Source organism: Takifugu flavidus, chromosome 3 (assembly GCF_003711565.1).
Source record: "Takifugu flavidus isolate HTHZ2018 chromosome 3, ASM371156v2, whole genome shotgun sequence".
Taxonomy (NCBI): Eukaryota; Metazoa; Chordata; class Actinopteri; order Tetraodontiformes; family Tetraodontidae; genus Takifugu; species Takifugu flavidus.
Window position 1 is genome coordinate 5,991,473 of NC_079522.1, and position 23,461 is coordinate 6,014,933.

At 42.8% G+C, this 23,461-nt stretch overlaps 5 protein-coding genes across 9 annotated transcripts; 3 read left to right on the plus strand and 2 right to left on the minus strand.

The window, feature by feature from the left end:
• Positions 1 to 2,963: 2,963 nt before the first annotated feature.
• On the plus strand, positions 2,964 to 6,790 carry si:ch211-63p21.8 (kelch-like protein 33). Its single transcript, XM_057028311.1, has 4 exons — positions 2,964 to 4,199; positions 4,404 to 5,346; positions 5,410 to 5,580; positions 5,656 to 6,790. The coding sequence occupies exons 1-4, from the start codon at positions 3,425 to 3,427 to the stop codon at positions 6,173 to 6,175; spliced, it is 2,409 nt and encodes an 802-aa protein (XP_056884291.1). The 5' UTR covers positions 2,964 to 3,424; the 3' UTR covers positions 6,176 to 6,790.
• Positions 6,791 to 6,797: 7 nt separating this feature from the next.
• LOC130523227 (kelch-like protein 33) lies at positions 6,798 to 12,449 on the minus strand. Of its 2 annotated transcripts, none has more exons than XM_057028306.1 (4): positions 10,597 to 12,449; positions 9,558 to 10,506; positions 9,314 to 9,481; positions 6,798 to 9,197 (listed from the first exon to the last, which is right to left on the minus strand). In XM_057028306.1, the coding sequence occupies exons 1-4, from the start codon at positions 12,026 to 12,028 to the stop codon at positions 8,675 to 8,677; spliced, it is 3,072 nt and encodes a 1,023-aa protein (XP_056884286.1). In that variant the 5' UTR covers positions 12,029 to 12,449; the 3' UTR covers positions 6,798 to 8,674. The 2 variants fall into 2 exon arrangements, with proteins under 2 accessions (XP_056884286.1, XP_056884287.1); XM_057028307.1 differs by having other exon boundaries at positions 9,558 to 10,497; positions 10,597 to 12,445.
• On the plus strand, positions 6,934 to 7,967 carry LOC130523261 (cerebellin-2-like). Its single transcript, XM_057028384.1, has 4 exons — positions 6,934 to 7,180; positions 7,269 to 7,334; positions 7,430 to 7,561; positions 7,657 to 7,967. Exons 1-4 carry the CDS (start codon positions 6,946 to 6,948, stop codon positions 7,941 to 7,943), a joined length of 720 nt encoding a protein of 239 aa, XP_056884364.1. The 5' UTR covers positions 6,934 to 6,945; the 3' UTR covers positions 7,944 to 7,967.
• Positions 12,450 to 14,329: 1,880 nt separating the features above from the next.
• Positions 14,330 to 20,289, minus strand: si:ch211-63p21.1 (uncharacterized). 3 transcript variants are annotated; one of them, XM_057028386.1, is made up of 7 exons: positions 20,151 to 20,289; positions 17,924 to 18,017; positions 17,475 to 17,564; positions 17,277 to 17,351; positions 16,612 to 16,682; positions 16,364 to 16,535; positions 14,330 to 16,297 (listed from the first exon to the last, which is right to left on the minus strand). In XM_057028386.1, the coding sequence occupies exons 2-7, from the start codon at positions 17,990 to 17,992 to the stop codon at positions 16,085 to 16,087; spliced, it is 690 nt and encodes a 229-aa protein (XP_056884366.1). In that variant the 5' UTR covers positions 17,993 to 18,017; positions 20,151 to 20,289; the 3' UTR covers positions 14,330 to 16,084. The 3 variants fall into 3 exon arrangements, with proteins under 3 accessions (XP_056884366.1, XP_056884365.1, XP_056884367.1); XM_057028385.1 differs by lacking the exon at positions 20,151 to 20,289 and adding an exon at positions 18,801 to 18,985; XM_057028387.1 differs by lacking the exons at positions 17,924 to 18,017; positions 20,151 to 20,289 and adding an exon at positions 18,801 to 18,956.
• si:ch211-63p21.2 (FH1/FH2 domain-containing protein 1) lies at positions 18,942 to 23,065 on the plus strand. 2 transcript variants are annotated; one of them, XM_057028341.1, is made up of 9 exons: positions 18,942 to 19,071; positions 20,918 to 21,058; positions 21,146 to 21,328; positions 21,429 to 21,548; positions 21,621 to 21,782; positions 21,938 to 22,179; positions 22,392 to 22,611; positions 22,682 to 22,793; positions 22,870 to 23,065. In XM_057028341.1, exons 2-9 carry the CDS (start codon positions 20,945 to 20,947, stop codon positions 22,896 to 22,898), a joined length of 1,182 nt encoding a protein of 393 aa, XP_056884321.1. In that variant the 5' UTR covers positions 18,942 to 19,071; positions 20,918 to 20,944; the 3' UTR covers positions 22,899 to 23,065. The 2 variants fall into 2 exon arrangements, with proteins under 2 accessions (XP_056884321.1, XP_056884320.1); XM_057028340.1 differs by lacking the exon at positions 18,942 to 19,071 and adding an exon at positions 20,355 to 20,789.
• The last annotated feature ends 396 nt before the right edge of the window (positions 23,066 to 23,461 follow it).

The window sequence follows — 23,461 nt, forward strand, 5'->3', positions numbered from 1 at the left end:
CAAATGAGGAGGGTCGCAATCTCCCTCACGCACATTCCACCCAACGCTGTGCAGAGGCAGCCAAGCATGCAGCACATGACTATAAATAACAATACACCTACATGTACAAATATACTACATGTACACTCCTTCTGTCTAACACTGATGGCCACAGTATAACATTGCAATGGAGTCACTCTGAGGCCTATTGGAATATAAATACCGGATGTGTATCTGAACTAGAGGTAAGATCGGGCCTAAAAAATCCAGCCCGACCCGACCCAGGCCCGCGGGTATTAAAGCCCGACCCGGCCCGAGCCCGATCAATTAACTTGATTTGCTGGCCCGAGCCCGAAACAAAACCGAAATTTTATATTTTATTTGTGAGGATTCGGGAGGAGGAGGAATTGTAGATCGCGAGGAAGGGCATCTGGGGTAAAGCCTCCAGGGCGTAGCAGGTTCACTATAGTCTTCGTTACTAAAGGCGGAAACAAACAGACTTTAAAAATCCTCCGCTGGAGACTGCGCGCACGGATGAATCCATTCATACATGTTTCTGGACCAGCTGCTGTTTGAGAAGTCAGACCCGCTGAGGTAGGTGGTCCAGAGCGGTCACCTCGGTGTAAAGTGCGTGTTATTCCTGTGAAATAAGGGAAATAAATAAACCCTCAGGTGGATGGATGGAAAATTAAAAAGAGGGCGGGACCGCGGCGTTCACGTGCGCACGGCATGGTCTGGCTCTGTTTAGTAGTTAAATAGCAATTAGCATACAGCGCCTTCTCTGTTTTATCCAAATTATTTATTTTATAACAAGTATTCCTTAGTTTAATAACCATACACCGTTTTAATATACATAATATATAAATAAATATATATATATATATTTTTTAAAGTTAGCGAGAGAGAAGCCGACCTGACCCGAACGTAATAATTGACATTTTGTCCCGACCCGGCCCGCTCGGACTCGGGCTCGGGCTTAAGATCTTACCTCTAGACCAGGGGTCGGCAACCCGTGGCTCTCGAGCCGCATGCGGCTCTTTGGCGCCGCCCTAGTGGCTCCCTGGAGCTTTTTTTTTTAAAAAGTGGAAATTGTTTTAATATAATTTCTGTAGGAGGAAAAACGTGACAAACAAGTTTCCACTGCTGTAAAAATGTGAATAATAAATATTTAATTTCAACATCTCATTATAATGGAAGTTAAACTTAAAGCGCCATCGTACAGCAGATTGGTCACATGGGGCGTCATTCTCTCCAGGATTCGCTGCAGGGAAAATAAACATTTCATCATTGTAACTATCGGAGAGACATGTTAATTGAAAAATTCAGTCAATATTTATTTTACATATTTAAAACGGTCATTGAATGTCTCAAATCGTTATTGTTGAAATGGCTTAAAAATGCATTGTTCTTTATGTCTGTTTCCTTTGATAGAGTCATAGGTCGCGTGTAGGGTTCAGAGGTCGCACCCGTGGCATCGTGGGTCAGGCGGTGCAGTAACAGAGAGCGAGAGTTGGGAGTAAAACTTTTAAAAGGACATCTGTATGATGTGGCCATTATTTCATTGGACCAGTGTAGCTACAGTCATGAATGCTCATTATGTATCTGTAGCCTACTTATCATTTGGAAAGTAGGCTAATACCGCTAATACTGACACTTACAGCATGTGTTGCCTTCATTATGAGCCCAATATAAGGCGGCTCCAGACAGATTTGTTTGTTTTTTTTGGTCCAATATGGCTCTTCCAGCATTTTGGGTTGCCGACCCCTGCTCTAGACTCAATTGCTCTATCATGTGCCACGAGCACTATTTCATTGATGTGTATAAGACCTGGAAGGAAGCCCGGGCACACTGCAGAGAGAAACACGCTGAGCTGGCCACTGTGTTTGACACGAGAGACCTGGACAGACTCCATAATTCTGCTTGGTTGCTAAAGCTGGCCTGGATAGGGCTCTACAGTTGCCCGGGAAAGGGCAACAGGTGTGGCACTGGTCTCTGCCAGGGGTGCAGTATGACAAGGATAATAATTTGGTCTGATAATGAACCAAATGACAACACCGGTCTCGACACCTGTGGGGCCATAGATGGTGACAAGCACTGGATTGATTTCCTGTGCACTGAAAAAATGAAAATTTTCTGTTACAATGGTGCAATATTGTCCAGAATTTAGCTTATAATACATGCACAGGAATCAAGCTATGTTACTGTATATATATTATTGTCTATTTTTTCTTTTCAGAAACAGAACTGCCTCACGACAGGTTAATTTTCATTGACAAAGAAAAAGCATGGCACGAGGCTCAGGATTACTGCAGAGAGCATCACACTGATCTGGCCAGCGGGGTGGGACAGTTAAACAGCCTAGAGCTCCAAAACAGCCTCAACGACAGCGACAAGTCCCAGATCGGTTTCTTCAGAGACACCTGGAGGTTTTCACATGGGTCCAGTTCCTCTTACAGAAACTGGGAACGTCAGTCTGATGAAAAATTAGATGAAAAATGTGCCATTATGAATACATCTGGAAAACGGTACTATGACCTCTGTGATGCTGCAAAACACTTCTGCTACAGCGGTGAATATTTGGTAAAAACTTTTGATGATTCCCCCCCACCCCAACACACACGCGTGCGCATTAGGAGCATTAGTGCTCCTAGTGCGGGGATGAAGTGGGGAAGCTTATATCACAGTCTGTGAATATGGTAATTAGTTATTTTATCTCCATTTTAAAGTTACGACTGCATTTTGAACATTTTTCATTGTTATTGGAAACATGTCATATTTTTGTAATTAGGTCATTGTGTTTTTAAAGCTAAAATGTTTTGTATAATGTTCTTTCTTTAAAGCTGTTTATCTACAGTTTATTCAGTGAATTTCTTTACTTAGAAAATACAATAAATATATCGAAACAATTGGCACTCTGCTTTTTGATGAATGTTCAAGTTAAAACCTGTAAATTTAAACTGATCCTTTGTTTTAATAGTGCTCACAGACTTTCACAGTGATTAAAAGAAGTGAGCATGGCAATTTAGACTTACAGTTACACAGAAATAACTATGTGGCTGGAAAGGGATGGCGCCATCTATTGACCAGTCAACAGAAACACCTTAGAATGAAACAATATGCACAAATCCTGTAAACAGGGTGATAAATTTATGTGTGCAGATGATACTTAAATATTGAACTCTTAAGAAAATCATTGGACCCTTGTTTTGTGGTTTCAGAATCTAAAATTTCTGTGAATAAATTAAGGATCTTCTAGTCCAATTTCCTTTCCTCATAAACAATGTTTGTGCCAAAGGTTTTTTTTTTTTTTAACCTGAGTCTCTCTGACCCAGTGGGTATAAATAGGTGCTGGTTTATTGCGCAGTGAAAAGTTGAGTCTGAGCGAGCGAGGGGGGAACAAAGACGAGCAAAAAAGAAAATCAGGAATGAAAACAGACAGTGCTTGATGGAGATCCCAAAACATGACCTCCCATCAGAATGGGAGGAGAAATGGCGGAGAGAGAAGGAGAGGTGCAAAAAAGTGATTGAAGACAGCGAAGAAGGGCTTGAACGGGCTAACCAACAACTGAAGTGGATTGTGGCTTCCAATGATTCCAGGACAGGGCTGAGGAGTAGATTCACACAAAGGTCAGGGGTTGTTAAATCGAGTACTAGTTCAGGGGATACTGTTGAACATTTGAGCGAGGAGTCATTTGTGAATCAAGAACTTTACTGCAGTGAAAGCTACTCTAAAGACATATTCCAAGTCCTGAATGAATTCTGGAAGTCATCCATGCTCACAGACCTGACTCTGGTTGCTAATAATGACAAGAAATTCCAGGTACATTCAGTTGTCTTGGCTGCTGTTAGCACTTTCATCCAAGACTCCCTTAAAAAGCAGAGTAAGCAGAGTGATCATTCAAATGATCACATAAGAACACTGTCTCTGGGTCCTGAAGTCCATCATATTGGACTCCAGGCAGTCGTGGATTTTGCCTACACTGGATCCATATGTCCACTGACCAATAGCAGTAGGGCCCTGGTTAAGGCAACTGTTCGAGCTCTGGGTGTTTCTAGACTACTAGAACTATGCAACAAGGATGAGAAAAGAATGGGACAAGGAACTCCACAAAATGAAGAAAACAAAGAGATGAAGATTACTCTCGAGTCCATCAAAGATCTGTGGTCAGAGGGAGTCGGATGTGATGTGATTCTAGAGGTGGATGGGGCTTTATTTCATGGTTAGTTCTTTAATTTTATTTGACATCTTACTAGTAGCTGTGCCACTTTTAATTTTCTTGCTTTTGAAGGTTCTACCCTGTATTTTGTAAGATTGGATTGAGTATTCCTGTGTAAAAGTGGCCAAAATAAAGCCATAATGGGAATGTGGTAACAAGGTTAGAAATCTTGTGGTCTTATGGTCAATTTCTTTTCCCTATCTCCAGTCCATAAAGTTATCCTGGCTGCAAGCAGTGACTACTTCCGTGGCATGTTCACCTGTGGAATGAGGGAATCCCGCCAGACTCAGGTTGCCCTTCACTTTCAGTTAGCTTCTGAGTTAGACGTGCTGATTGGCTGCTCCTACGATGGAATGATTCCACTTAGCTGGGACAGTGTCTTCGAGATCTCCTGTACAGCCCTCCAGCTCCAGTTCCAGCAAGCTCTCTCGCTCTGCCTCAGGTTTATGATAGAGAATATAGAGGTGACCTCATGTCTGGACGTGGCATCTTTTGCTGAGGCTTACGGCATGTTCGAGCTCCTCGAGGAAACCAACGACTTTATACTGAGGAACTTCTTGGAGGTGTCAGAAACAGCAAAATTTCAAGATCTTACAGCAGAGAAGCTGCTGGAGCTCATTCGCCATGATGGTCTTTGTGTACCAACGGAGTTGGCTGTATTCCGAGCCGTATACTCTTGGATCGAGACTGATCCCAAGGAGCGATTGGGACATGCTGGAGTATTGATGACTGGGGTTCGGTTTCCTCTCATGACCTTTCGAGAGTTTAGGGAGGTACGGGCCATCAACATGCGAATGGAATGCTTTGGAAACGATGAGGTGCAGGTGGAACTGTATGGTTCAGCACTCAAAGAATTTGGCTTCCAAGACAAAATTAATCGCGTCCGACACCCCAAAGATGTCCTTGCTGTGGTCGGAGGAGACCGGCTGAGCCCAGATAGAGGCCACTGCGTTGCTAGCAGGGACGTGTGGTTTGCAAATTCCTTGCACAGTTGTACAGGCTTGATGAAGGAGATGGAGTGGAAGAGATTGGGTGAGATGCCAGACAAACCAAGGTTCAGGCACGGAGTGGCAACAATGACTGGAAGGCTGTATGTGGTCGGTGGATGCTACTTCTACACCAAGGATGACATCATGAAATCTGCCTACAGGTGATCGCAACACATCTGTAAGGAGATTCATATAGTCTACTTATTTTTGTTTCCCCATTCCAGTTATGACCCTATACAGAACTGCTGGAAGAGACTGGCTGATATGCTGCAGTTTAGAAGCAACTTCTCCGTTGTGGCACATGAGGCTCGTCTATATGCCATTGGTGGAGACAAAGAAATTAACACCAACATTGACAGTGTTGAGATGTACATCCCGGAAACTGATTCCTGGAGGTAAGATAGGAGGAGCTAAGTGAATTTTATTGCATATTGCATATTTTCATGACATTCTGGACTCCATCTTCTCAGCTACGTCCATCCACTGCCTGAGGTTCTCAGTGGCCATGGAGTAAACGTCACAAATGCAGGCATCTTCATCTCCGGTGGTTTCAACTCCAAGTACGAATGTTTGCCATCTGTGTTCCTCTACGATCCGAACAGAGGAGGCACTTATCTGGCAGACATGGCCAGTGACCGAGCATTGCACTGTATGGAGGCCCTTCAGGGTCGTCTTTACGTGGCTGGCGGGGTGTGCAACCTAAAGAAGTTTTACACTGACCAACAAGCCTGTGAGGTGTATGATCCCGGTGCCAACGCCTGGACTATGGTTGCATCCCTCCCTGTACCACATGTGGGTGCAGCTTCAGCAGTGCTTGAGGGGAAGATCTACATACTGGGAGGATACAGCCAGGATGGTTACACTGAGACCAGACTGGTCCACCGCTTTGACCCCTGCACGCTGCGATGGCAGAACATGGGCACACTGCCTGGCGCCATCACTGATATACGAGCCTGTTTGCTCCGATTGCCGCAGCACTTAAGATTTTGACAGCTCAGTTCCAGGTTTGATTCCTTACAGGTTTTTTCTGAATGTGGTTTTGGTTCTCTGGTTTCCCCCCACAGTCAAAGATTAGATTGCCCTTCAAGCTGAGTTAAGGCTATTCTGTGCCCTGTGATGGACTCACAGCCTGTGTTCCTTCCTCTAGCCTAGTGGTCACTAGGGTAGGCTCTGGTAAACCCGTGATTAAGATGCTCAAGTGTTTCACACTCGCTCAAATACTATATACTATAAAGAAACAAAAAAATGAAGACAAACAATAATGGAAAAAAGATGTGTAGGAAGAAGTTCATTTCTGGTACAATAACAAAACAAAACAAAACAAAAAAAAAATTCAGTAATAACACTTTCTTCTTCCTAAAATGACCCAAAGCTGAGCTTAGGTGTTTTTTTTTAACTTTATTTAACTTAATTAAATAAGCTTCAACATATGTGTTCAAATGATATCTGCACACACAACCAAGAATTTGCTCTGATTACCTGTAGAAATGTATGTAAGCAGGATTCATTTTCATGCGTGACATGTTTTTTTTGTTTTAAATTAAAAGATGGGTATTCTATGACAGGATTCCTGAAAAAGTACCAAGTAAAAGTACTTCACACAGACTGTGGCAGTAGTTTACCATTTATTGATTCCATCCCATGTGGGTTTGCTCTGGATAGACAAACAGCTGATTTGAACATACAAACACGGGAGGCAGTTCACTCGACCTGTGGTTCATCACTGACGTGTATTTAGGTCACAGAGAGAAAGGTTGTCAATGATGCCAATGATGGAGCTCCGGGCTTTGCTTTTCTTCACCCTTCTGGGATTCTTGTTTCTGAAGCCTGGCTTTGGAAATATTCACGAGTTGCTGAAAGCTCAAGAGAGATCAATAAAGAGCTTGGAGGATAAAGTGGATCATATAGGAGCTTGTCAGAAGGACGTCGAAGCTCTGAAGGAGAGGCTCAACGTCACTGTGGACGAGGTGGACAGACTGAAGAAAGACAACAAGGGTGCAAATAAATGGATAAAGAGGTTTTACATAAACTACACTCCAAAATATTGAAATCAGTCTCTTTTTTTATAAAAAAAAAAGTACAGATTTGAAAACAAGACTGGAGGCCACAGAGGTGCAGATTGCTGTGCTGATCCAGCGCTGCAACACAGGTAAGATGAGCAGGAAACGTTTGAGCTTTTTCTTTTTAACCACACTGGTTGGATGGATTTTTTTTACATTTTTATTTCTACCCTAATACACGCAGATTCTCCCAAGATTGCATTCTCTGCATCTTTGTCAAACTCTGGGGAGATCTACCATGGCCCCTCCACAAATAAGACCCTGATTTACAAATGGGTCTTCTCCAATACAGGCGGAGGTTATGACCAGCACACAGGTGTCTTCTTTATCCCCACCGTCATCAAAGCTAAAAAACATATATCTGAAATGATCTACTGGAGCTGCTAGCATGTTGTCTCTGCTCTGTTCTAGGAATCTTCACAGCCCCGGTTAGTGGCCTCTATTACTTCAGCTTCAGCACGTATGGCTACAACACTCATGTGACGGGAGCCATTTTAGTAAAAAACGGCGTCCTTCAAATTTCAACCTACGACTTCCCATCAAACGACGGTTCAGACAGTAGCAGTAACTCTGTTGTTCTGCAGTTGCATGCTGGCGATGCGGTTCACATGGAACTGTGGACTGATGGAAGAGTGTTTGACAACCAGAATGCACACACGACCTTCAGTGGCTTCCTTATCTTTCCTGTGCAAATATGACCCCAAAAATGATCTGATCTTTCAGATGGTTGCGCAAGCTTTTTTCTTCTTTTTTTGTTTAATGATTTAAAAGAACAGGCAGGATATAAATGGAGTTAACTGAAATTAAGTAAACCTTCTCAAGTATTAATTTCAATAAAATAATCAATCATTTCTTTGAATACTTCCTTTCTGTAATACCACCTGTTGCCATGAGAGGCAATAGTCAGTCAAGGTTGCAAGACAAGATAAAGAAGAGCAACAAACATTTAGATAGCACCTTTTAGCAGCAATTAAAATAAGCAATTAAAAATGAAAACAGGTACTTAGCGATTAATTCACACGGATACCACAGAAATATGAAGAGCCAGGAATGAGGGAAAAAACTTTAAAAAAAACTCAATCAAAACAAATCCAAATATGATACTAAAATTGCTCAAAAGACCAAAACTGCAAATGTTTTTTAAAAATAGAAATATTTGTAAGTTGAAGAACTTACATGTGGGAATATGCAGATGTTACAGAATATTAAACATTATGCTAAAGAGTTCTCTAATTTCTGTTGTGCTTTGCTCCATTTATGACTTTTGCAGTGTTTGGATTCCCGACTCCCCAGTTGACCTCATTCCTGTCATCTTTGACTGGTTCATTCGATGATCTCAGGATTACCCACCTTACAATAAACAGCTCTCTGAGTCTGTGTCTTAGGTCCTAACCTGTATAATCCTCGAAATAATGTGTTTCTGTATTCCTTATAAACGCAAATGTGGTGGCAAGCTCAGCACAGAGACTCGTATGTCATTGTTTGGGCCTGGTGTCTTGCCTGTGTTCTCCCATCTCTGTGTGGCAGGATCGTAACGATGGATGATCGGCGTGTCGCTGTAGTCCTCCTGGCTATATCCTCCGAGCAAGTAAAACTTCCCTTCCAAAACAGCACTTCCTGCTCCGACGTGCGGCACCGGCAGAGATGAGAACACTGTCCAGCAGTCAGCCATGGGATCATACGACTCACAAGCTAGCAGGTCAAGAGGGGCCTGACTCTCACCCATGGTGATTCCACCTGCAACGTAGATCCGCCCCCCGAGGACCTCCATGCGGTGTTGAGCTCGACAGTTAACCATGTTTGCCAAATAAGTGCTTCCTGTCTGTGGATGATAAACAAACATGGAGGCCAGACACTGGAAGCCGTCGTTAAGGCCTCCTGAGACAAAAATCTGTCCATGTAGAATGTTTGCTGCATGTGCGCTCAGAGGAAGATCCAGGGGTGTAGTATAGCTGAAAGAGAGAAATATTTCTTTTAATTTCTAGAAATGATTTGTTTTAAATGCCTGAAATTGCCTGGGATTGCTCTTTAAACAAATATTGAAAAAGAAATATCTTTTCCAACGCACCTCCAAGTGTTTGCAAAGGGGCAGTATCGTTCCACACTCTCAATATTGTTGGGGTCGCAATGTCCTCCAATGGCATATATCTTTCCATCTAACACAACCGTAGAGAAAGAACATCTCTTTTCCTGCATTTCGGGTAAGATGTTCCAGCTGTTCTGAAGGGGGTCATACCTGAACATGGAGTAAAGTAGGTTCTGTGATTCTAAAATGTGCTGGTTGAATTGCAAACAAGTTTTCTCTCAGTCACCTGTAAACAGAATTCAGCGTGTCATAAGTGCCGTAATACTTCTTCCCTCCAAACACGTAGAGCTCTCCTTTGAGAACAGCCACCTCGTGGCGGAACCTTCCTTGATCTGGCATCTCCACTAGTCTTCTCCACTCTGTGGCTTTTCTTATACCTGTATGCTGTCTTATGGAATTTGCAAACCAGAGCTCTCTGGAGATCCTGCGGCTGCCCAAGTCATCAAGAGTCTGGTCACCTCCAATCACAACGAGGCTCTCTTTGGGCAAATATGTGCGATATTGGCTCTGTGGTCCCGCTTCATTGCCGCAGAAGTCCTCAAAGATAACTTCATAGAGCTCTTCCAGGCCATGATCGGACCACATCTTTAAAGATTGGACCTCCTTAAATTCCTTATACGTCATTAAGGGAAAATGGATTGTTTTCATAAGTTCTTTAGTGAGCTCTATCCTTTTCTTTGGCTTTGCTTGGATCCACGCCACCACTGCCTTGAATACAACGAGTTCAGAGGAAACACAAAGTGAGTGACTGTGTAGGTATCTCAGGAGCTGTGCAGCTGGCAGGTCTTTGAACTTTGAGGTCGATGCAACGTTTTGGAATTGCCGTAAGACGTAATCATGTGAGACGTCGAGAAGCTCTGCCAGTGCGTAGGCCTCGGCAAAAGATGCCACATCAAGGCAGAAATAGGGATTTATTTCCCGTTGCATGAACTCAAGGCACAAGTGTAGAGCAGGTTGGTGTTGGAGCTGGAGAGCAGTGCTGGTAATCTCGAAGACACAGCTCCAGCTGAGGGGAAGAGCCCCACTATAGGAGCAGTTAATTAGAGCCTCCAATTCAGAAGCCAAAAGGGAGGGAAGGGTTACATGAGTCTGGCGGCACTCCCTCATTCCTGATGTGAACATGCAGCGGAAGTAGTCACTACATGCTGCTAGGATGACTCTGTGGGCTGAAGAGACTGGGTTAGAGAAAAATACCAATATATTGGAGACTGGCGTCTACAAAAATCCCACATTAACACTTAGCAACAACTTTGCATCCTACTCACCATGAAGTGATCCCCCGATTGCCTCCAGGATGACATCACACCCAACTTTTTCCATCCACATCTTTTTGATAGCCTGGAGTGTGATTTGGTGTTCAGCCTGGACACTTTCACTCTTTTGCCAATCTCCAGTTTTCGCAGACTTTTCCTCTTCCGCTGTGCACAGTTCTGTTACCCTGCAGGCTCCTAGAATTCCAGCTGTGGTCTTGATCTGATGCACAGTGTCCTCATTCAGACATGATATGAAGCCATTGTAGGCAAACTCCACAAGGGCCTCTAATCCAACGCCGTCCACCTCTGGACCCAGACAGATGTGGATTCTGTTGTTCTCCATGGCTCTTTCTCTCAGATTGTCGCAGATATGTGGGCTGACCGCGGCCAGGACTGGGGCATGTACCTGAAAATTCCTGCCATCCGCCGTGCTCAAGCTCAGATCGGTGAAAAGCAAAGCATCTCTGAAGTCCTTCAAGATGCCAAATATTTCACACAGATAACCCTCCTTGCAGTAAGTCTTCAGAACATCTTCATCAAAAATATTGCAATCGCCTGCATCCTCTTCGCCTGACTCCTCCTCTTCCTCTAGATCTTGGAGGTCAACCGTTGGAGATCCTGCTATAATTTCTGCCTCGTCTGTGAACTTGTGTTGTTCTTCTACGAGGCTATTTTCATTGTTCTGCTGATTTGGAATCTGAACAGCTTGTTCTTCCTCATCTATTGTATCTCTGTAACAATCTTCCTCTTCATTGTCATATTCCAACAACTTGACAGTCACTTCAACTTCATCCATTTTATTCCCCTTCTCATCCCGGTCGACCAGCTTATTTTCTTGAATTTTTTCCAGTTCTTGCTCCTCTTCATTAGCATGAACCTCACCGTACATCATTTCCACCTCATTTTCTACTTCAGTTTCCTCATCTTCCTCCAGTACTTGAGGATCTTTGTGATCATTCTGCAGCAGTTCTACCACACATGATTGAGGTTCTACTACTCTGTTCCCCTCTTCTATCTGGTCTTGTGGTCTTTCCTGGTCCTGCTCTGCCATATCAGGCTCCCCCGATTGTCCTGCTTCATCGTGCTCCTCTTCATCATCCAATTCCCCTTCCTCATCATCATTTTCTACTGTTTTTATCAACATTCCCTCTACCTTTACATCCATCAACCTCTCATTCTTCTCTTCCTCTATGAACTGAGCCTCAATTACATTGCTCTCATCCTCACCTTCCTCCCATTCGATGACCTCTCCCTCTTCTTTACTCCCCTTGACTTTCATCCACACATCATTTTCCCCTCTTTCCATAGCTTCCTCTTTCCTTTCATCTTCCTCACATCCAGTAGCCTCTTCTTCCTCTTCCTCCTCTTCCTCATTATCGCTCACCTCCAGGTTGGCCCAGTAGCTCACCTTCTCTGTCCATCTTGTCCTCCTCTTCTCCTCCATTTCTCTCTTTCATTTCTCCCACTCCTCCTTCAGGCAGGGTTCGGCAACAGCCATACCATCCAGATCTGTCCTAACACTTAAAAAAAAAACAACTAAGAGAGCTAAATCCGGGAATAATCCACTTTTTTATGGGGGAGGGAGAGTTTCCGGATTTGCTGCCAGCAGACACCAGCTGTGTGAACTGTCTGCCTCTCCTCCTGTGTGAGCGCGATGTTAAAGCCTGTCGCTAAACACTGGCTATTTACAGTGGGCCGTGCACAACGTGTACAACCCTGAAATATTACACTCACGCAACATACAATCGGCTTGTGATGGTTGAGTTCATGAACAAAACCTATGGAAATAGCATTTTTATCAGTCGAATTAGTTTATTTTGTTTTTCTAGTCACTTTATTGTGAAATTTTTACTGTACTTAAAAGTTGTAAAGGTACAAAAACAGTAACATTTAAGTACTCATATGTTGAGATTTCTCTCCGCATGAATGGTTTTTAGTATTTAAAAGTAATGCAAACAATTTATTCATCAGAAACCACATAAATGTTGCATAAACTGCAAACTATAAAGTTAAATTATTTCTGTGGAGCAAAAAAAAGAAGGAAAAACATCGACTCAAATATCTGAAAACAGTGCTTAGTTATGATACTTGCGTAATTACACTAGATAAATTCCATCACTGTCACCCGCTAATAAACAAGAAACAAACAAGCCGGTGATCTAGACCTGGAGACATCCATGTCTCTGAACCAAGTCGCCTCAGATACCTTGGCATCTTTATTCTGGACCATATGACTGCGGGATCAGTATTAAATGCCTCCAGGGTCACATTGCTCTTCCGCAGCCAAAACCATGGAATCTGGGTCAAGGATCGGGAGGCGCGAGGGGAAGAAGAAGGCTGAGGGGAGCAATTAACAGCAGCATTAGCACCTGTCGTCTTTTGTGTTGACAGAAAACCTTGTCTTGACCCTGGGGGACACAGCTCTGCACAGACCTTTGCACAGTTTTAGCTGGAGATGAGGTAAAGTGGCCTAATATTACTTTATGCTAAGTCCTTTCATTACATCTATAATAATGGATGCATTCATTCATTGGTTTCTAGAAAATATTTACCCATTGTAGTGGATGGTGAAGCAGAAACAGCCTCAGCCCTAACTTTGATAATTTTAATGTAAAAGCAGTAAAAGTTAACATACTTTTGCAGTACATTTGTTCTTGTGTTTATAGATGCAAAATGTTATGATCTCCCTCCAAGGATGCAGCCCCTCACCCCCTGGTGGTAGGTTTTAGTAAATAAGATAACCCACACACTTATTTTTAACAGTTAATCCAAACTAAAAAAAATATATATTCTTCTTGCATATGTAAGTTTTTTTTAAAACAAATGTTTCTGTCATTTAAATTATGAGCATCCCAACCTACCCCCCAAACCCCAAATTCACTAATTATACTACTTAAAAAAAAAAAAAATCTTTAACATTAAATATCTTTCTGGTATCAATCTGGTAAGATCTGGTAAGGTTTCTGTTCATATAAAGTACTCGCTGGATCCAAGTTTCCCACTTCCCTCATGGTGAGCTAGCCTTCTGAACACTCAGGAACAAAAAAACAATACCCTTTGATTTAATCAGCACTTTGAAGTTGAAGTGCTCTGAGTGGGCGAGCTGGAAATGAAGCTGGTGGGCAACAAAACAAACTCCTACCCGAGCACACAGTGACTCTGCTTTTTTTACTGTCGGCATTATAAAACAAACCCACGGTAGACACTCACATGAATCAGTCCATTATCACTAATAAATTAATTAAAATCCGTCTCCTACTGGAAAATTGCTCATTTTTACCATTGTGTTGAAAAGCCGACAAGTTGCTATCATTTACAGTTTTGACAATGTTACATGCTGTTATTGCAGCAGCTACAGCGAGTCTTGCTCTGTAAAAACTCCAATAGTTACCGTGGCAACTGGGAGAGGGGGAGAGAATGAAGAGCACGAGCTTCGTTATGGGACACCAGCCCTCAGGCACTCTTCTCAACACGGCCGGGACAAAAGGCTCCGCTGCATGTTTTCTGCAGTTATCAGGAACCTTCACTGCTGACGAAGTGATCAAGAAAGCACTTCAACTAACTTTAACTTTTGTGTGTGAGATTTGGTGGCAATACAAAATGCAAAAACTGAGCGCTGGAGATCCTACCGTGCATGATGGGCACTGAAGAGTATGCTAACATTGCTAAACACGAGCAAAAGTATCTCGCTATATACGATATTCCATTTCTGACAACCTGAAAGGAATTCACACAATAAATCGCCTTTCTTCTCAAAATACAATCTAATTTTATTGAATTTCTAGTGCCTCGTGAAACGTAGAGGTGAATGTACAGTACACATGGGAATAAATATACAGTAAGATTTAAACAGAGGCAACACATCAGGCTGGAAGAGATAAGAAACATTCAAATAAATACAAAAACATCAGACATGAACAAAAACACAAAACTAATTTGTTTTATACTTTCCAGTTGCAGGATTGTCAAGTGGAATAACTTAATAACTTCTAAATATAAACACATTAATGTAAAGTCTGGACAGCAAGGCCATGTTCAAATGACTTGGACACAATGTAATAACACAATGTAATAACACTAAAGCTCATCAGAGTTTGAGGTCAGTTTATTGGACTAAACGGGAGAGAAATTAGTCGTCGGCGAATAAAATCACATGCGGCATCAGAGCAGGTGAACTGTGGATCATACGTGAGGGGAGCTGGATCAGTTCTCAACTGCTATTGCTATTAAATGAGGCCGTGATCTATTTTAGAAGTCCCTGCACTCTAGAAAGTGTATTCCTCACAAGGAAATGAAAGGGGGGCCTGAAGAAAGTGGCCGCAGTGCCGAAGAAACCGGAGACAGTCCTTGAGACGCTGCCGGGAGGGGGGGGGCAGTAGAATTGCATAGTTCAGCAGCATCATCATTGTTAATGTTTCTCATTCTGAGTGTACCTGCCCTGAAAGCGCCCCCGGCGCGTCACTCCCGGGGCTCGCTAGTCTGTGGAGCGAGACGAGAGGGCTATATTTATCGCTGAGGGGGTGAGAAAGTGAGAGGAAAGGTGAGATTTCATGAGGCAAATCCAAGTGTCGAGTTGATGCACTTGGCATTTTTGGCTGAAAGTGTGATGCAAACGCAGCCTGTGAGCCCATTTTAACACCCGAAAACCGTCCCTGAAATGGGTTTAAAATACTTGAAAATTAGTCATCTGTGTAGAAATGAAGAGGAAGTCATCAGACTGGATAAAGATGAGCAATCAAGTGCGCCAGCAAGTGAACAACACCGAATGTTTGTGTCCATTTGTGCTTTTAGTGGTAAATCTGGACTATTCTCTAGGGTATAAAGGAGCAGCATGTACGTTTATGGCCAAAGCTGGTAATGTGCCATAATCACAATAAAAATACCGAGGAGTGTGGTATCCCTCCGCCTACCCCCAGAATAGAGGTTGCCAGTAAGGTTGCAGGATCCAGCAAGAGCAGCTGCACTTGACTGATATACTATCTCAATTACGTTTCATATTGCCATAATGGCCATGGCAATGTTGGAACATTACCCACAGCCTATTAGCATTATGCCAGAGAAATGGGTTCTGCTAATGCATTGCTCATGTTAGCAATGACTAGTCGCCCCTTTTTATTTCTCAAACAAATTATGGCCAAGACAATCTGACAACCCACCTGCATATGTGCGAGTGAATGAACACGCAAAATGTTGTTTGCGCAGAAAATATTACAAATGTCCGTGCATGCATAATGTTGAAATAGGTTCGCCAAACTTAGCTGAAGCTTAACCGTCCAGGTCTGCTTGCAGGTCAGTGAAATATTAGCAAAATGTAGCGTAGATCGAACTACTGTAGGAATCAGGGTGGATCAGGCCGTTTTATGATTACATACATTTTTTACACACTGCTCCTTTAAGTAAAGAGAGACCACATGGATGAGATGCCCAGACTGCCTTCTGGTGGTAGGCTGCAGTAAAGGAATAAGCCACGCCTTCCTTGGGGCGAGGTGAGGTTGCCAGCTCAGGCCCTGGCCCATGGTAAAAAGAAAGAAACGATTACGATGACGAGCGAGAGGGAGAGCGGCAGCGAGACGAGGAGGACGAGGGGAAGAGAGAGGGAAGGTGACCACAAAGTTGTCAGCAGTCTGGAGCTTCGGGACGCCGCAAATGGACTATTTTGCTTCTCCACATTGGGTTGACAGATGACCAGTGGCCTGACCTGCGATATGCTCTCCTGGGAAATGAAGAAAGAAAATCAGAGTTTGATTTAGCTTTGTCGAGCTAAAGCAAACTGTAGTACCTCCAGTATGGTCCTGCTGCGGGTTCTGTCGGGACTCAGCCTGAGGTTCCAGCGATGTGATCTGTGGCTTCGCCCGCCGTCGTCTTCACTCTCCGTGGTGTCCTGCCTTGAAACGCGTGGCCGCTTGCGTCTGCGTGAGCTAATCCGCTGGAGCGACCCTGGCTCCTGGAGTCTGAAAGGACGTAAAAGCCGGTCAGGCGACAGCGGAGTGAGAATAAACAGCGGACACGTGCGGTGAGACGTCCAACCTGCAATCTGTATCCTCGATGTCGGCATCGGCGTCACTTTCCCCCTGAGGGTCAGACAACAGACACTCCTCCTGTGAACAAAAGTTAATTTACAAAGAGATATGAATCATCATCGACAAAAAAAATACTCTCTTCTCACTTAACCACTTTACATGAGTCACCCAACACCTTTACGAATGACGAATAAACTTAATCTAAATTCAAACTTGCACTCTGATGTCCATTATCTGAACTATTGTAAAAGTTATTACATCAAAAAATTCCAACTTAAAGCTCCCGATAGGGGAAAATGTATTAAGCAGCTTAGAACTGTTAATCTGCTAACATCAGCTTTTTAAAAAAAATAAAAATACAAGAGCTAATTAAACTATATTAGCCTAATGCTAAGAGTGGGGAAAAAAGAAGGTGACCTTGGACAGTCAGGGGCCCAAGCATGTACTGGCCAAAGCTAAGCCCTAGCTGTACCTTTATCATTCATGAAACTGTCCTTAAAATCTCAAAGCTCTATCTTTAAAAACTACATCGACAACTTTTTGCAAGTACTTTGTCCACCTTTAATGCTCTAAAATATTCCTGGTATCCTTACGTTCTCTGGAAACACCCTGCAATGACACCAAATCTGGAATGACCGTCCAGTTTTGGACCTGCAGACCCATGACTCTCACCTCAGTACCGTATCCCTCCGAGTATCTGGTTACCATCACTCTGCTCTTTCCACAGTGGTGACACAGCAGCGTGTCCTAAGAGGACAGACTGCTTAGTTATTGAATTAAATAAACTGACAAACCATTAATTAAAACAAACAGACGGAGGGCAGGGGGCACTTAAAGTTGGCAGCAGAGGCACCCATGGGGGGTACTTACCGGTGTGAGGGTGTGCGCTTCTGAATATAGTGTACAGGGACCGGTGTTGCACAGACACACTGCATCCACCTCTCTGCAGCTCGCCTCCATCTGAGACAGAGAGGACGGGTGTTTGGGACGCTTTCATCCGCAGCCAGCAGCTTATCCACATCAGTGAAGCACGTTAATTTGTCACGGAGGGAAACTTTTCATTTCATGCACCGCTGTCGGAGGCTCACGTATTATGTTTTGACCTTTTACACCTACTTGCAGCCGAAAGTGCTGAAAGCGGAGCATGGTTAAGTTGCGAGGGCTGATAAATCCCCGTGATTCACTCAAATGAGTAAACAGCATCAGAGCTATAATTAAAGAGGTGGTTGCATACTGTCAAACCAACTCAAACCGCCTGGGGAAAAAAGCAAAATGTGCACGCCACTAATGACTCCTGGGAGTTCACAGGTAACCCTCACCTCACAGTCATTATCAGATGTCTCTCCAGAGGAAAAGAGGCCGTGCGAATCTGACTCCCTTCGCAGCATGACCTCTGACCTGGCTCACATAGACCTGAGGAACATAGATTTATACTCTGCATTTATCACAGCAAAGAATTCAGTCGCTGCGTTGCTAACTCTTGCCACTTTGGAAATTGCTATATGCTGGGGCCAGAAGAAAAGAAGAAAAATTTGAGCAAGACTTTATGCCTTTTTGAAATTATTAGTGAATTACATCGCTTTAAGGTGTTACGCTGTTGTTACACCATGGTACTCATGTACCATGTAACCATTAGCATAGCATTGCAAACAGCACCATACTGTACCAATATTATCACTGGATATGGGCCCGACACTTTATCCAACTTTTTATTTATTCATTTTAATGTCTACATACTGTTCACTAATATTAAGTGCATACACTGACTATTATAATGGTAATTTCAATTTGTGCAGAGAGCTTTTTAGTCACAAGTATTAGCTAATGACAGGGACAGAAAGGTCAGATCACTGTACCATTCATATTGATTGATTATAATCAGCTGGTTACATTGAAATCAGAGTAAACTTTTTTAAAAATGTGCTGTGACTCAATTTGTAATGTTACAGTGGTGTACAGATGTTTATTTATGAGAGATTTATTATTGGAGCACCTCACTACAACATCTGCACAACCATTACGTAATAGGTTACGACAGTCACTGTTGTAACCGGACAACTTTCCAAATAAACAGGAAAAAAGATGCCGCCGCCGGCTGGGAACAAACATTTAAAATACCCTTCAGAGGAACGGACGTGGGGGAAGAGGCAGTTATGATAAATTTTAAAGGTTGATAAATCAGTGTCGCATCGGTACCTTAAACGCATCCTATCGGCGAACATGGAACTGCGCCATTAAGTATTTCCGTGTTCACAGGATGTTGAGGAGAACGTGACGGCGCTCAGCATCGTGGCGCGGGGAAGCCATCAGCTCGCGCTGCTTGTGAGTGTTTGACATTGTGGCAAATCCTCCGCGTGATGTCATCCCGGCCGATGCGCGCGCTCAAAGGACGCTGACTAGTCCCAAAACAGTGCAGGAACGCGGAAGGCACGAGGGAGAGATTCCGGTTGGGAATTTCAAATTAAAGGTTCGCGTAAAGAATAATTCTATCAGACTTCCGGTTTGATGGAATTCTTTCCATTATTATTATTATTATTATTATTATTATTATTATTATTATTATTATTATTATTATTATTATTATTATATTATTATTATTATTGTTGTTGTTGTTGTTGTTGTTGTTGTTGTTGTTAGGGTTGTTAACAAACAACCTTTAAAAAATATTACAAGAGGAGATGTTTTGTTAAAATATGAGTTCTCTTTACATGAAAAAAGGTATTGCTCCTTTCACAACTAATTACATCTATTTTTTTGTCCTGAGCCCTATTCGACTCCAAAAACAGTACATCTTATAGCAATGAAATTAAATGGCTCTTTAAGTATCTCAAATAATGTCTCTCATTGTCCTGTAAGTACCTAACTGGAGCCTATTTTGTCCTAACAACTTCTTGAGTTCCACTAACTGAGATAAAATGTAATTAGAGGGGAGGCAAAATCTTTGGGGCACGACAGCTATTATCAAGGCATGTTGACCATGACCCCTGTGAGCATAAATTGTCCACCATATTTAGATCCCTGAACCCGAAGCAGGGTATTTACTACTGCACACAATTTAAACAAATGTGAAGGAACAAATACTAGAAAAAATATTGGAAAATAAATAAGTTCCACAACACCAATGCAACCACCAAAGCAATGGCTGCAAGAAGGACGTGTCCGGATTTGGATATGCTGTGATGTGAAATGTTGCGTGGAATCAAATACAAATGCAAGCTCCGCTTTTATTTGGTCGTGGAAGAGAGAGGGAGGCCTGAGAGGAGGGAAGTAACAGATCTTCAGTGGCAGATAAAGAGGTTTGTATATACACAAGTGGCAATATAAACAAGAGATGCAGGCCGATAAGGAAATTAAGGGAAAGGGTGCAACTTAAATACACCAAGACTAATGCACTAACGGACCAATGGTAGCCCTCTCTGTCCGACATGCCCTCTGAAACGCTCATTTGCTGTTACTTGAGATGGAAATCAAGAGACGACTGCAGAAGCCGTTAAGTTTGTAGAGACACCAGAAAGTTTCTTAAAGTCAGAATTGGATATACTCTACCTTTCAGTGCTGGCTGGAATTCTGGAGTTCCCAGCTTTCGCATGCATGCACGGAATCATTGGACCTCTGGAACAGATCATCTGACTACACTGGTCACGGAGATCAAAATAGCAGTTAAACAGAGGTGGTTTACCTTTTGTGATGTTAAGACGAAGAGAAACATGGAATTAATCCAAGGATGAAAATGATATCCTGAAAAGAAAAATGAAGGAGTCAGAGCAAATCAAAGAGAATCTCCTGATATGGGAATGGGACCAATCTTGGGCAACATTCCTAAAACCTGTGGAATGTCTTTGCCTTAACACTTTGGATTTCTCAGACCTCAAGGATGAGGAAGACCACACAGAGGATGAGCAAGCCATTTCAACCACTGTCTCATGTCTGAAAGGCCCTCCTGTGCCACCGCCTCTCCCTCCACCACCTTTGCCCTTGACCCCCCAAGCAGGTGGGACAGTCAAAAGCCACACCTTGAAGCTTCACTGGAGAGAACTACAGACTTTATCACCCCTTCCCCGAATGACCCGCTTTGGGAATCAAACTATTTGGTCTGGTCTGGAGCCAGTCCACTTGGACACAAAGCAGCTAGAGTGTCTGTTTAAATCAAAGAGCAGCAAATTTAATATTGTTTCTGGAAAGCAGGTAAGAAATGTCAACAGATTGCCTTCATTGTGCAGCACCCTTTCTTTCAGATGCAATTGTCAATATTAATTTTGCAGTACACCAGGCCATGATAAATAGCTGATCATGCTCTCCATCACCCAACACAGAAACCACTGTCAGTGTCTGTGTTGGGGATGAAGAGAAGTCATATCATCACCATCACCCTGAGCAGCCTGCCGTCTCCCCACCTCCTCCCGCCTGCTATCTATAGCATGGATACCACTGTGCTGGACAGAGAGGATATTCAGGTATGGAAAACAGAAAGACATAAGTCACATCCAGTTACATGTGTTCTTGCTGACTTTGTTCTTTCATCACATTCCCTTCAAAAACAGCGACTACAGGTTATAATGCCAACAGATGAGGAGCTGTGTCTGATCAAGGAAGCCAAGTCCAAGAACCCCCACTGCCCTCTGGCTCCAGCCGAGCTCTGCCTGTTGACTCTGGGGCAAATCTCCTACCTGAGCTCCAGGCTTCAGTTGTGGGCCTTTGCACTTGATTACGACTCCTTGGAAAGGGTATTGAGCTACACAACAATGTCCCAGATTTACATAAAAATGGATTTGGTTGCTTACTTCTACTATCCATGTGCTCCGGCCGTACCCTCCATCTTGACAGGAGATCGCAGAGCCTCTCTTTCATCTTAAGTTGGCAATGGAGCAGCTCTCTGCAAGCCACACCTTCAGATATGTCCTGGCAACAGTGTTAGCTATAGGTAACTTTCTTAATGGGTCTAAGGTGAGTATTCCCTCTCTAGTATCTATCTTAAATCCACATTTTCAGTATAATTGAGGTTTTCTGTGCTACAAGGCCCGGGGTTTTGAACTAAGTTACCTGGAGAAGCTGTCCCAGGTGAGGGATACACATACCCGCCAGCCCCTGCTCTACCATGTCTGTGTACTTCTGATGCAGCGTTACCCACAATCCTCTGACTTCTACTCAGACATCACCTCTGTAACCAAAGCTGCTAAGGTGTGTAGGTCCTGTCTGGATATCATCTCCTTAGAGCATTATTTGGAGATAACAAATACTAGCCACAACTTGTGGCAACAAACTTAACTGCCTGTCCAAAACAAAGATGGGATATCTTACTTGTACTGCCATTTTTTAAATACTTTTTTTCATAGTGTGACTACTCCCAAGTACAGAACAACTTCACACAGCTAGAGACTCAGTGCAAAGCATCATGGGAGCAGCTAAAGATTTTGGACAAGGCAGATGACAAGAAGAAAGAGCATGGGGAGCGGAAAAGAGGAGGAGGAGATGAGGTTCAGAATGGCTCCCTTCGTTCCAGGCTACAGAAGATTCTCAAAGAATATGAGGAGAGGCTGAAAGTCCTTCGCGCTGTCCACCGCAGAGTCATAAACAGGTGATCCTCCCAAATGTCCAAAACAATGTGAGGAAATCTTGTGATATGTCAGAGTAACATTTTAACCTGTATGTGTGTGTGTGTGTGTGTGTGTGTGGGGGGGGGGGGGGTCTAGCTTTTCTTCACAAACAAATGCCTTGTAGTTTGTGTTGTTGCTGTATAGTGTTAAAATTTGACTATAAACCTCTGGTTTCATGTTAATTTGTCTACAGATTTCACAATTTCCTCTTATTTCTGGGCTACTCCAAAGCTATGGTGAAAGAAATCAAAGCAGAAGATTTCTGTAGAACTGTTAGCAACTTTTCTCTGGAGTACCGCACCACACAGCAGACCATCCTCCTGCAGAGAGAAAGGGAACGTAAGAGCGGAAGAGAGAGTCCGGGTCTCAACACTCCTGCAGCAAAAAAGAAGCATCAGAAATCTCCATCGCAGGTCTCAAGATCAGTTAAATGTCACTGTAAAATAAATACATAAATTGAATTTGATTTTGTTGCCATCACAGCATGAAAATGAGGAGCAACTCAAGCTTGAGGAGATCCTAAGGACACCTGAGAACCTTTCTGGACCTGATGGTACTTTGCCTCGAAACCGTAGGAGGCTAATGGATATCCAAGGTGAGCTGTTAGTTTGGCTTATTTGCACGTATTCTTTGATGATCTGTAATACTAACTGAATTAATCTCTTTCTCAGGTGCTGTCACACGTAAATTGACTTGGTGACCATTTATTTTCAACATTTTTCTCATTCAGAAAATTTGTTTGTTTTCATGACACTGGTGTTTTTTTTCCTTTTACGCTATTTTGCTGGTACTATTAAAATGACTGTATGCAAATTTGTGGTTCAGCAACTATTAAAATATACATAGAATAAAATGCACCAAACAAAACATATTTCTATTTTCTTTCAAAGTCAAACACAAAATCATGGCAATGGCATGCAGTTTGTATTCAGAAGATGTAAAAATGGTTGGCTAATCCTGATGTTCAACAATGACACCAACACCATCTAAAATGTCAGCAGAATAAAATCAGAAGTATAATTTCCAATTAAACTGACTAAACAAATGTCAGGTTTTGCTGAGAAACCAAACTGAAATACCAAGTTAAAAAAAAATCAAAATTATACATAAATTAAAGAAAATTTGTAAAGACATTATTTTGATGTATAAAAGATCTAATTTTTATAAAGAAAATGCCGTCGTAGAATAAAATATATTGCAAAATGTTCACAACACAATTCTAACCTTTTGCTAGAACAGTGTCATATTATGTTACAAGGTTTA

Bases quoted from the DNA above. Each gene is read 5' to 3' on its own strand.
- si:ch211-63p21.8 (XM_057028311.1), top strand. From the start codon at position 3,425: ATGGAGATCCCAAAACATGACCTCCCATCAGAATGGGAGGAGAAATGG. The intron at 5,347-5,409 runs GTGATCGCAACA...TCCCCATTCCAG, and splicing joins ATCATGAAATCTGCCTACAG to TTATGACCCTATACAGAACT. The intron at 5,581-5,655 runs GTAAGATAGGAG...CCATCTTCTCAG, and splicing joins CCGGAAACTGATTCCTGGAG to CTACGTCCATCCACTGCCTG.
- LOC130523261 (XM_057028384.1), top strand. From the start codon at position 6,946: ATGATGCCAATGATGGAGCTCCGGGCTTTGCTTTTCTTCACCCTTCTG. The intron at 7,181-7,268 runs GTGCAAATAAAT...AAAAAAGTACAG, and splicing joins ACTGAAGAAAGACAACAAGG to ATTTGAAAACAAGACTGGAG. The intron at 7,335-7,429 runs GTAAGATGAGCA...TAATACACGCAG, and splicing joins GATCCAGCGCTGCAACACAG to ATTCTCCCAAGATTGCATTC.
- LOC130523227 (XM_057028306.1), bottom strand. From the start codon at position 12,028: ATGGAGGAGAAGAGGAGGACAAGATGGACAGAGAAGGTGAGCTACTGG. The intron at 10,507-10,596 runs GTGAGTAGGATG...TCTCTAACCCAG, and splicing joins AATCGGGGGATCACTTCATG to TCTCTTCAGCCCACAGAGTC. The intron at 9,198-9,313 runs GTGCGTTGGAAA...TCTCTCTTTCAG, and splicing joins CCCTTTGCAAACACTTGGAG to CTATACTACACCCCTGGATC.
- si:ch211-63p21.1 (XM_057028386.1), bottom strand. From the start codon at position 17,992: ATGCTGCGAAGGGAGTCAGATTCGCACGGCCTCTTTTCCTCTGGAGAG. The intron at 17,565-17,923 runs GTGAGGGTTACC...TCTCTGTCTCAG, and splicing joins CATCTGATAATGACTGTGAG to ATGGAGGCGAGCTGCAGAGA. The intron at 16,298-16,363 runs GTACTACAGTTT...TTCATTTCCCAG, and splicing joins GCAGCAGGACCATACTGGAG to GAGAGCATATCGCAGGTCAG.
- si:ch211-63p21.2 (XM_057028340.1), top strand. From the start codon at position 20,355: ATGAAGGAGTCAGAGCAAATCAAAGAGAATCTCCTGATATGGGAATGG. The intron at 21,059-21,145 runs GTATGGAAAACA...CTTCAAAAACAG, and splicing joins TGGACAGAGAGGATATTCAG to CGACTACAGGTTATAATGCC. The intron at 21,549-21,620 runs GTGAGTATTCCC...CTGTGCTACAAG, and splicing joins ACTTTCTTAATGGGTCTAAG to GCCCGGGGTTTTGAACTAAG.